The sequence below is a fragment of the Chiroxiphia lanceolata genome, chromosome 2, assembly GCF_009829145.1.
Source record: "Chiroxiphia lanceolata isolate bChiLan1 chromosome 2, bChiLan1.pri, whole genome shotgun sequence".
Taxonomy (NCBI): domain Eukaryota; kingdom Metazoa; phylum Chordata; class Aves; order Passeriformes; family Pipridae; genus Chiroxiphia; species Chiroxiphia lanceolata.
In genome coordinates this window covers 95,252,833-95,264,995 of record NC_045638.1, presented here as the reverse complement: position 1 = coordinate 95,264,995, position 12,163 = coordinate 95,252,833, and the positions used below count along the sequence as shown (strand labels likewise).

The window sequence follows — 12,163 nt, the reverse complement described above, 5'->3', positions numbered from 1 at the left end:
CAGGTACCAGCATTTGAAGTAACATCCATGGCACCCACTGATGTGGACAACTTCTACTACACAGATGGGGTTGAAGTCTGTCAACAAGCTCAAGCATTTCAGTAGTGACTTCCACTTACAGCTGTAATAGCTTGAACCTTTGTTTGATTTTTAATGATAAATTAAAACTCTGGAGCAATACTAAGTTATCTGACTGGTATTATTTTTTTGCTAGATATTTGTATTGCAGCAATGCCTCACTAGGTACAACTTACAGATTAAAACTCCAGCATATAAGGTGCTGCACAAACCTAGTAAACTATCCTGCATCTTAGGAAATTCTGCTATAGATCAACAGAGACATGCAGAAGAATGATATAAAGGGCAAACCAGTGGCAAGGTATAGCAGAATACTGACAGTGCTATCATGGGAATAAAATATAAAGATGCTATTAATGTCACATCAAGATTGCACAATCAAAAGATGAACAATGGTAACACTAAGATTCCTATGACAACTTTCTGAAAATGGCAATGCAGTCTTCTTATTTACAGTAAGGTCCATAGCTGAAAACACATTTACAAGAGTATTTTAAAGTAGATGTTGAAAAATGAGAACATGATGCATGTGCAGCAGGGCTGAATTACCATTGCTGTTGGATCTGTAAGTTTCTTGTTTTAATAATCACTCTCTGATTACCTGGGGGATTTTAGAGAAGAAGTAGGGAAAATGAGAAGAAAGAAAATGCTAAATATTTGGCAAAACATCAGGTTGCCCTAACTAATAATAACCTTCTGGTAGCAGCTGTTGATACAGACTAAGAAGCGTGTGCTTCCCAGTCCCCTTATGCCCTGGAAGTGTGAATGCTCAGACACTGAAATCTCCTGTGCTCTGTCTATGGGGATCAGCACTTCTGTTAAATTCCTGACGGTTCCCCCCATCAAACTTATCCAAAAGCCCAAGAAAGTCAGTGATTGCCTTAGATTTTGAATCTGGTATGGACATGCCATTTTTTAGATTGGAAAATCAATATATGAGCAAAAGTTAGCCATTTAAAAAAAAATTTCTGACATCACTCAAAGCAGCAAAGGGTCTCCTCTGCCAAATGACAGAAAATAAAACTTACCTTTGTCTAGAGAAGTAGAGATCTTCCATGCCTGGGAAATTGTACCTTCAAGGGCAATGTGTCAGACTATTATGAATGAGTAAAACAAGTCTGTAGTACCTGGGCTCACTACCAAACTGGCTGGCCCAATAGCATGCAGCTCTTAGTTGCATGGTCACTGCTTACTGCCAGTCAAATCAAGGATGAGTATTAACAGCCAAATTCGTTGTAGTTACAAAATTAGATAGGGGGAGGAAAAAAGCAGCAGCAGGCAGTCAGAAGTCCTTTTTTTATATGAATAAAGTTTTATTGAATTTTATACAATTAGAAAGAACAAAGAAAGAGGAGCAACCAGTCTTATGGAGGGTAGGAACCAGAAGAGCTTTCCCAGTAGAGGAGGGCGCCTGCTGAGGGCAGTGTTCCTGTAAATGTCACACAGGGGTTGTTACAAAAGCAGAGAGAATGTGTCTGAGCTTTTCTTTGTTGTTTTTTCTCCCCTCCCACATTAGGGTTTCTAAAGCCACTCTTCTTCCCCCGTCAATCTTACCACCCAGCAGCAAAGTGAGCAGATAGGCAGGAAAGAGGACTGCTCCAGTGAAATGTGTGTGCACACACAGAGCAACTACTGCCAGCCTGCACCACTGCAGGGGTTTGCACCCATTCCACCCATTCTGGATGGAGTTGTGTAGAGGGGGAAGGAAGGGAAGTTGGATTTCTCTCTCTTTCTTTTTTTTTTTTTTTTTTTTTTTTTTTTTTTTTTTTTTTTTTTTAAGCAAAGAAGGCACAAAATCTCAGCCAAGTTTCAAACCTAGTGCTGCTTGGGAGCTCCCAGCCTCCCAAAAAGCCAGTGTGTCCATATGGGAACCCAGCCCTCACCTCTTCCTCCTCTTCCTCAGAGTCTGTGCTTTCATTTGAAAGGTACTGCTCAGGTAGAAGGCCCTGCCCAAGGTTTGTGCACTGCTAGGGAAAGTAAAGCCGTGCCAGGACAAGGAAAGTGGGGATGAGGAAGAATCTGTTGGCTTAAACAGATCCTTTTTCCAATATGAGAACTATTGAAAGTCACCTGTGATTCCCCACATTGCTTTTCCAAGAACAGACCTGTGAGGGCTCTGGTGCTTTTGGAGGTGATCATTGCTTTTTCCTGTGCAAAGGTTGGTGTTATGTGGGAGGGCCAAGACATCCATACAAACATGGCCTCTTTGAGCCAGTGCTCTCTAGCAGGCAAAATCCCAGCCCTGAGTCCAGCCCTCCAAATGGCGTCAGATTCCTTCAGAGGTTTCAACTCTTGGCTTTGATTAAGGCTATTTAGTTGCAATAGAAAAAAGTAGAGATGCCAGCTACAACCACCTGCCTGACTGCAAGGAGATGGCAGAGCCACAGGCAGATGCCACCAGTACCAAGTTCCGGGACACTGAGGGAAGAAGGAGAGACAGAGATATAGCATGTGGGCCTCCATTAAGCCTCTGCTTTCTAAAGAAAGGTATTTGCATACAAATCCTGCCAGCCTGTCTGTGCACATGGGAGAGCAGAAATGAATTCTCTGATGCCTCTGAAGGCCTCAAGACTGCCACGTGCCCTCCCTGCTGGCCAGCCCTGGATACCCTGATGAGCAAAACCCACCAGGCAAACATCAAAACTGGGGTTTGAAGTCACTTGTCCTAAACCAGAGCAGCCCAGGGGAGTGGATGCCTCATGAACCTGCTTGGTGGTCTACCACACCACCTGGCTCCTCTCTGCCTCCTGAATAACCCCAGCAACACCCCAAGAAAAGAAAAAAAAAAGAGATGCAAGCCCTATAGCAGCAGCAGCAGTGACACACGGAGTGTCTCAAGGAAAGATGCTCACATGGCTTCATCCTCCACAGCTATAAATAGGGCTCTGGTGGCATCCCAACCTAATGCAGGAAAAACACCCAGCCTGAGAAGGACCTGCATGTATCTGTGTGTGTGTCTGTGTGTGTGTCTGTGTCTGTCTGCGTGTATATTGAGGTGGGAGAAGAACTGCAAAAAATAAAGACAAATTCTCCCCAGTCCACGCCCTCACCCAACCATCCTCTTGGCCAGGCTGGTGGCTGTGCCTTCATCTCGCTCCTCCAGCCTGTCTCCCATGCCCCCTCAAATCGGGCCCCAGTGCACTATTCTCCCTAATCTGACAGGCAGAGCCAGGGCCATGGAGTGGGAGCTGGGGCTGCTCAGCCTTCCCTGCCCTAACGCAGGCTGTCGTCCTCTTGGAAAAAAAATAGCAATAACAACAGAAAAAAATTAATATATATATATATATCTCCCCAAACCTCCCTAAAAGACCCAAATGGATGGAATCAGTCCCCAACAAAACCAAGAGGAAATAAAAGCAAAAGTTCCCTCCAAGGTCAGGTCCAGGTACATATCCCAGCTGGGGCCCAGCAGCCAGGGAACATGTCCTGACCTCTCTGCTCCTCTGGCCTTGGCACATCTGTGGTGTCCATCAGCAGGAGGAGCTCCAACAGCTGTGGGGAAAGCGGCTTGGACAGGGCTGTCCCACCAGCTGGCAGTGGCCTCAAGCAGGGAGGACAGGGTGGAGAGGTTAAGTGTGTGCCTCCCTTCTGCCTCACTGCCTTTCAGGAAGGAGTAGGGTCTCTTCACCCCACCAGGTATGAGAGGCTCCTTGCTCAGCTCTCAGCAGCTGACACGGTCCTACACAAGGGAGCCAGCCCGGCTCTGGGCGGGCACCATGACGGGAACAGCCCCGATCCGCTCCAGCGTGGCCTGACTGACTGCATAGGAACGGGTGTGTGGCAGCCGTGGCTTCCTGCTGACTGAACCATTGCTCCGGATCACCTCCTGAGGGGACGGCGCCGTGCTGGCCGTCACCACCAGTGTCTTAGGAGGAGCCGGGGATGGGTGGCCGCCATTGGCATAGACAGGGCGGGCACTCGTGCTCCCTGAGCGGGAGAAGGGGGGCTGGTGAGCATCGTTGCTGTTGCTGAAGCGCGTGAAGGAGTCTGTGGCGTGATTGGCTTTGGGGTCATTCCAGTAGCGGCTGTTGTAGGTGTTGGAGGAGGTGAGGGTGTCGTTCTCTGATGAGGACGCGTCAGCATGGAACGTCTTCGCGGCAGAGGAGCATTTGGGTGGCAGGTCATCCTCCCTGGGAAGGAGAAGGTGTGAGAGCACATAGGGGATGCTGCCTCACTTGCTCAACACTGCCCCCACCACCATAATGCTGGGGTGAAGGAAAGCACCAATGCGAATCAGTGTTGCTCCTTGACCTGTTTGCTCCCCCCTCTGTGCAGGACCCATCTGTGTGCACATTAATTGCTCCATGTGACTATCACTGAGGGAAATGACCCACAGTCACGTGTCTAGAGGGACAAAACCAGTGGTTGTCACAGGCACTGGTACTTCACAGGCAGTCAGTATGACTGTACAATCAATGAAGCTGATCCTCAAGGGAGCTGCAGGATGCTGCCAGAGGGAAACCCTGTGACTGTAACATGAGAGAATATCACAACTGTATCTCCAGAGATTTTCAGCTGTCACTGTCTGGTGTTGTGGGTGAGGATTCCAACCATGCCACTCTCCTATGGAGCTAACAACATCGAGTCCTCTCCCTGTTGCTGACAGAGGGGTTGAATTAGATGATTTTTAAGGTTCCTTCCAACCCATGTGATTCTATGAAGCCAAAGCTCTCATTAAAAGCAATACTGAAAAAAAGATGTGTTGTTACATTCTTCGTTTTCTCTCTCCACTTTCTGGACATATATGGGCATCTTCCCCTGACCCAGGGGAACATGCCCAGGATTAGCAAGAATGAGATTTCCAATTCCCTTCCTGCCAGCAACAGCTTTTGCTGTGTGATTAGAGGTCCCCTGCCACCAGCTTTCCCTCACCCTTACCTTATCTCATTTGGAATTTCCTCCTCTTCTTCTTCTTTGTGTTTATTTTTCCAGTAGAACAGTGCCACGGCCACCAACACGATGCAAACAACAAGCACGACGGCGCCCGTGGCCACCGCTCCTGCAATCAGGCCAATACTCCGTGGGTGGGCTGTGGAAATGATTGAACAGAGCATGGAGAAGAAATCAGGGATTGGCTGTGGCCATCCATGAGTATTTGAAGCTACTGTGGCTTGGGAGGGGGGAAAGGCAATGTTCCCATTCCAGGGCAAAATTATCTTCTGACAGAGAGGCACATGGTGTCTCACAGCAAACATGGTTACACACTTTACTGTCACAGGACAGAAGCTGGTGGCCAAGCCTCCCCTGGCAAAATACTTACGTGCAATGACTTGCAGATCCAGAAGGCAAGTGCTGGTTCCAATGGCATTTGAAGCCACACATTGGTAAAGACCTGAGGACACAGTGCTGATATTTCGGAGAGTGACAGTGCCCTGGACTTGGTCTAGTCAGAGAGAAAAGAAGGATTTAAATCCCTCCCCCCCTTGAGGAAAACCATGAAAAGGCAAAGCCAGCAAATACAGAATTTTGGTGTGAGACTCTTAAGAGAGAAATAAATTAGGAAATAACTTTGAGATGGAAGCATTGTGCGTGCACAGATACACACAGAGACAAGATTAGGTCTTAAGGAGCTTACGCTAGATGTTTCTTTTTCTTGTGATAGATGAATTTCTGCAAATGAAAGCTTGGCATTCTCAGTATTGTGTGATAACAGGGAAGAAAGAGATGTGAAAAAAAATATATATACATATATATATATGCATATATACATATATACTTGCTAAATTCAATCTTGCTCTGCAGAACCCCTGCTCTCCCATCCCTGGGCTTCCCATCCCCTGCTCTGCTAATTTTCCTCATTCCTGAATTACATAAAACTGAAAGCTTGCATATTCTTAAAATACAGCAAGATAAAGGGCAAAAGTACAGTTGTTACTTGATCAGGACACCTAGGCAGAAATTTTATGGGTGAGACCTGAGACTGGGAAATACCGGTTTGATCAGAGCCTTGCTTTTACACACATCTGAAAAGCAGCTCTGGCAGTAATTTATTGGAGAACGGTGGCCTCAGTGTAAGAAGCTGTCAGTATTTTCCTGGGATAATTCTGCCTCTCTTCTTCCAGTTTCCATTCTATGAGCCTTTCATTTGGTTTAAAATGCAGGTGAGTTGGTAGCTGAGATTTCCAGCCATATGCCAACACCTAGCAACCACTTTCTCTCTCTCCCATCCAACTCAATCCTTGTTTTTCAGTGGGAACATGTTTCTGTACAGAAAAACACCATGATCATTTAAGTGACCTCTGGAGGGTACCTAGTCCACCATGGGCTTTAGGAATCTTCGTTCCAATAAAATGACCATGCAAATGCTGGCAGATGCTCAATGAGCCATACCACCTCTGGCAGCAAAGACAAAGGAAAACCCAGCCTGTCACCTGGGAAATAAGAGGATAATCAACAGAATGAGCACCTTGTGTGGCAGTTGGGGGCAACTTGGGAACATTGTCCAGTTTCTCCCAGAGGTATGTTGGTCGGGGAATGCCTTCTTCTGAGCTGCAGGTCAGTGTGATATCGCTGCCCACGTCCAGGGACCCCTGGATTCTGCAAAGCGGGGCAGAAGGAGGAACTGCGAGAGAAGAGGGGAAGGTGATAGCATATCAGGAAATATAACCAAACAGCGGAGTGCAGGCTCACTCGGGACATGTGCTGCTGGGGAAAGCAAGGACACCGGCACAAACTGACAAGGGGACAAGACTGAGGCAGCAAACAAGAACCCATTAAGGTTTGGGGAGGGTGACAATTCACACAAAGATTCCTGACCCACCAGCCCGTCAAGGTTACAGACTTTCACAGGACCCAGCTCCCTTAGATCTTTCCCTTGAGAAAAAGGTGAACATTTCTGTCTTTGAGATAACAAGGATGGTGAGAGCTAACAGAGCTGCAGACAAAATTTACTTTGAGTGGGTTTTGCATTCATATCCCTAAAATGGCACTCACTCTAGAGTATTTAAAATCAAAGGGAGCATCTAGAACTAACTGCTTTCATGAAAAAGAAGCAAAGATCTAAAGTAATCATCTTTTCTTGTTGCTATGCACAAAACTCTTACAGTTCCTTCAGCTGTCCAGGATGCCCTTGTACTTTTTTCATGCTTCTTTGCAACTCCGTATCACAATCCCACCACAAAAACTCTCTCCATCTTATTTTAAACTTCATTATATGCTACCTACATATGGAGTCTATGTGCCCTACAAACTCACACAGTAGCCACAAGGCAGCCTATCCCTCACCACAGGTTGTAGGCTCCAATGCATACACTACCACATTGCTCTGTTATGATGCACTGCCATGCAAAGAGGATCCCCTTGTCCCTGTTCCTCCCCTCTCCCCCATAATACCAATAAACACACCCAAGACAGTAAGTCCAATGACTCCAATATTCCTGACGCCTCGGTCGGGAAGATTGTTGACCAAACACTGGTATGTGCCAGTATCCGATAGCTGAGTGTTGTTGATGAAGATGGAGGCACTGGTGGTTGGCATTGTCACAGCAAACCCCACTCTCCCATAGAACTGAGGTGCACCACCAAAGATCTGACCCCCTTGGTAGAGAATAACCTAGAAAAGAAAGGAAGGCTCAAACAACACTCTGCAGGAGCTGAGCAAGAAGGAAGCACAGCAAGCAAAACACGGGTTTCCAAAGCCAAAAGGACAAGATACTAAAGGATCTCTGAATAAACAGACTTCAATATATATCCTAGCAGAGGTGTTTTCTCCAAAAGAGGAACAGACTCTGTAGCACATTTTATGTCAATAAAAATGTTCACAAAGGTAACAGACAAGAAAGATACTCAAATCTTCTGACATAGCTGCATAGGTAATACCAGCCTACGTCATGTAATAGTCACTACCCATCTGGTCAGGATTGATGTACAGAAACAGAAACTCTCTGCAAGTCAGTGAGTACTTTGCTGAAAAGTATCTGCACAGTGGACAGTACCATTTTGAGTCTCAGTCACTAAGATCCTGCCATGATTTGACACTGCTCACTGAAGATCTTTGGGATGAGCTGAATGACAGGCATTGCAACCTTTGAACCCGCACAGCCTCTACCAGTCAGACTGTACTCAGACCAAATCCCTGAGGAGCAAGTACTCTCCAGTGTGGGTTCTCATACTGAATACAAAATGCGATGAGGGCAGTGTGAGCCAAGACAGATGTATTTCAGAGAAATGGCATTCTTCTGTTATCAGAGTATGTGGGCAAAAAACAGGCCAGCAGATCTCAGGTTGTGATTCTTGTGCCCACCATGACACACTCTCATTTGCTAATGTTCATAAGAATGGACTTTCATAAGCAACAGACAGTGAGAAAATAAGAAGGAAAGTTAAAGGGGTGATAAGTCTATGAGAAGTTATGTGTTACAGGACATTTTACACAGATTTCACAGGTTTAAGGCTGCAGCTACTCCCAGGTCCTCCAGAAACCTGGATTACATCCCCTGTGCTCTTTTGAACACACAAACCACTAGAGGTCCGGGGCAGCAATACAGTATCATACAGACCTGCCCCAGTTGCACATCCAGCCAAGGCAGCCAAGAACACAATGTGCATCTGCTAACTAAGCATTGAAAAAATCAGATTAATGTAAGATCCAGAGGGCATGTTCAGCAATGAAGGGATAATGAAATTCTGGGACAACCATTGTAAAGGGTATACATCCCAAAAAAGGTGAGGAACAGGAAAGCCTCAAAGAAATATGTACTCCAATAAGAAAGGACCTACCTGTTGAGGTTGGTTGGCGTTAGAAAGAGGAATGACCATCCAGATGACATTAAGGTTAGTGAGAGCAGCGTTAGTGGTGAAGGTGCAGGGCAATACTGCTGTCTGGCCTCGGGCAACCTGGATACTCCCTGAACTGACAGAAACCTCCAGAGGACACACCAGACCTGGAAAGAGAAGGACACACTGTTCAAAGCACTGCAGGTGGCTCCATACACTTACAGGTCATGACATCAGCATCCTATTCTTACACAACTGTACCTTACTGGCTACTTAAGGTTAAAAATAATTATATTCCTTCCTCACAGATCAGGCTGCTCTCATGCAGACCATTTTCACAGACAAATGCAGATAGGCGGTCCTTTAAAGTGAGAGCACTCTGGTTTTAGAGTCTATGAAAACAACTTGGTTGGCTTTGGTGGCAGGGAAAGAGGTAGAAGAGCAGCCAAGCTGTGTCTGAGAGACAATGAAATATGTTTTCAAACCCACCGATGTCCAACATCAGTGAAACAGAAAAGGAAACTGCAGTCTTCACCAAGGGGTAAGAAGAGAGAAACACAGTTCTCCCCTGACTTCTATGCCTCATAAAGTCCAGCATGACCTGAAGTATTTTAGCGACATTTTTAATTTAAAGGGTTAAAAGCCAAAATATTTCCCAGTCCAGGCATTTCTATTTAGCTGGTGAAAAATGACTACTGATAATGGAGGATCTCGTAAAGTTTCACTAATTTTCCAGCATTTCCACCATTCACTTCTTTGCTTTCCTCACAATCTAGACAGAGCTCAAAGCCTGATAGCCCCAGCTACCCAGTACAGCAGCTCAAGGCTGCAGTTTTAAGATTGCAAGTCACACAGGGAAATCTCTCCGTTCTTAACACCAAAATCTTATCGAATGAACCAAGGAGTTTCCACCACTATTTTGAGTAGCACTAAAATTCTTTAAAACATTTTTCTGCACAAAATCAAAATAGTGACTACAAAAACTATGTCTCTATATGAGAGCTCACCATCTTCTTGTTCAAACCATGTGAGAGGCTACTGGAGGAGAAGGCAAGGAGTTTTCAAGCTCCAAGATAATATCAGAATACTGTTAACACTCAGGTGCAGTCTGTGGGCTACCCTATTCTCTTGCTGACTCAAGGAAGGGCTGCCAGCAAAGTTTCTATTTTCTGCCAAGACACACTGGTTTGCTGAAGGTGCAGTGTTTCATGAGAATAGTTTTCTATCTGAATTACAAAGAAATTGAACAGGCTAATGTCTGAGACAAAGCTGAGTGGTCTCCCACATGTTTGTCTGCTGCGATCCTTCCCGCACTACCTTAAAGAGATGGTGTGCTCAGAGGCTGGAAGTGCTGACCTTCAGATGCTACAAATACAAATTTTCTAGCACTTGAACAGCCTATGATGTGTTCCAGGGTTTGCACTGACTGTTCTGGAGCTGCAATACCCCAGGACATTGTGAATACTCAAAGCCCCAGGTTGTTCAGGGAGGCTCAAAAATGCTTCAGAATATAGCTAGACAAAATTCCACTTCAATCTCTCCAAGTGAAATTCAAGTGAAAGTTTCTTACTCTGGGGAAAAACAAAAACAAGAAACAAAAAAACCCACAAACAAACAAACAAACAAAAGTCCAAATTTCCTCACAGTTTTGGGACATATTTAAAAATACGGAAAATTTTGGAAATTCGTAGGGAAACATTTCATCGCCACTGATAACATCGCAGAGAATTAGGTGGCTGGATGAGGAACAGCTGGTGAAACCTTAATCCATCAATCTCCTATGCAAGGCTCTCAGCAACAAGCAGAAGTAAATAATTTGAAGAGCCAGCAATAACCATCACCTTTATTACAAGGCACCTGCCTTCCAGTTGTGTCTGTGGGCAACATTCTGGGAACAGATTTGGACTCCTCACTTTCTTATAGCTGGCCAGGCAGTGGCAGTAGCCCAAAGCCCAGAATTGATCCATGTCAACTTTGGAGATGACTCTTACTGAATATGACCCTGACAAGGAATTGTTTTCTGCAGGCCTAAATTTGAAGGAGGTATTGCCATGACTACTCATCCAGCCTGGCATCACCCATGTGCTAAACAGTGTGCAGGGATTCACAATGTTTTGAATGTTTATTGGATTAACCTCTCTCATCAACATGGTGCAGAAAGCTCTTCTGCCATGTTTGGCATAGATTTAATGAGAAGCTCTCCACAAGAGGAAAACAAATTTCTCATCTTATTTGGAACAGCAATGTGTGTTCTTCAGTCCCATCCCTTATCCCTTCCTTTTTTACCCTCTAAGAAAACCTCACACATTCAAATTATTGTCACTCAGAGAAAGTAATACTTAAATGTGAGTATTCACTAGGAATAAATTTACTGGAAAAGTTACACTTCATAGTTGCCTTTGCAGGGTTAGTTACATCAATCACTCAATCATCAAGACGATGAGATCTTCATGCCTAATCATCCTCTTGCTACTCCTAATATTTATTATTAGTTGATTGTAAACATCCCACAGAATAACAAAAACACTAAAATAGAACATACATAATTTAATCACTGTAAAATAATTTTGAATACATTTGAGGATTTCTCAATCTACTTATGAAAAATTAAAAAAAAAAAAAGAAAAGAAGACACATATTCCTTTTGCTCCCAGTACCCCACTCATCATCCTGCAACACCCCGTAATCTCCTCCCCCTTTTAAGGCACCACAGCATCCCTTTTAATTTTAATGGCATGGAGCAAAGGAGCACTAAGGAAGAGCTGAGGTCTCCATTAATTTCTTTTGCCAAGGGGAGCTGCTTTGAACCTGGCTTGCAAGATGGACACCCACACACACACACCATACTGTCCTGTCTCTGTCTTGTTAAAGCACCAGGCAAGCCAGCTCCTCAGACTTACCTCTGCCTCATATATCCCAGAGTTGCTCTTTGGCCTGAGATGTATACAAGGCAGGCAGCACTCAAAGACAAGAACTCTTTTTGTTAAGCTAAATGGCATCTGCAGGGCTACGGTTGGGGAAAACACACACAACCTCTTCTGACAAGTAAGCTTAGACAAGGCAACAGGAGAGTCAGGAGACCAAATGTAGGCAAAGTCCTCTTCCACCAGCATAAACAGGAAGGTGGCTGGTGTGTTAACACAGCGCTGGGGGGGGCAGTACTGCAACACAACTCCTCTCCTAGGGAGACAGCTGAAAGAGCAAAGATCAAATCCTCTTCCAAAGCTACACCATCTCAAGACTACTAGGAAATGTAACACATTTACACACGCACTTGTCCATCTATGCAAGTATCTGTGTGATTGCATCCTTCTACACCAATACTCATGGCCCAAAACACAGATGGATGCACACGAAGTCACATACACTT

At 45.1% G+C, this 12,163-nt stretch overlaps 1 protein-coding gene across 2 annotated transcripts in view; it reads right to left on the bottom strand.

Annotated features, from left to right (window-relative positions):
- Positions 1 to 1,367: 1,367 nt before the first annotated feature.
- IGSF11 (immunoglobulin superfamily member 11) overlaps positions 1,368 to 12,163 on the bottom strand; it is a 101,807-nt gene continuing 91,011 nt past the window's right edge. For both annotated transcript variants that reach the window (XM_032680360.1, XM_032680361.1), the window contains exons 2-7: positions 8,797 to 8,960; positions 7,423 to 7,630; positions 6,485 to 6,640; positions 5,339 to 5,461; positions 4,957 to 5,107; positions 1,368 to 4,208 (exon numbers count right to left, since the gene is read on the bottom strand). In XM_032680360.1, coding sequence (XP_032536251.1) covers positions 3,758 to 4,208; positions 4,957 to 5,107; positions 5,339 to 5,461; positions 6,485 to 6,640; positions 7,423 to 7,630; positions 8,797 to 8,960 — 1,253 coding nt within the window. In that variant the 3' untranslated portion in view covers positions 1,368 to 3,757. The remainder of the gene's footprint in view (positions 4,209 to 4,956; positions 5,108 to 5,338; positions 5,462 to 6,484; positions 6,641 to 7,422; positions 7,631 to 8,796; positions 8,961 to 12,163) is intronic.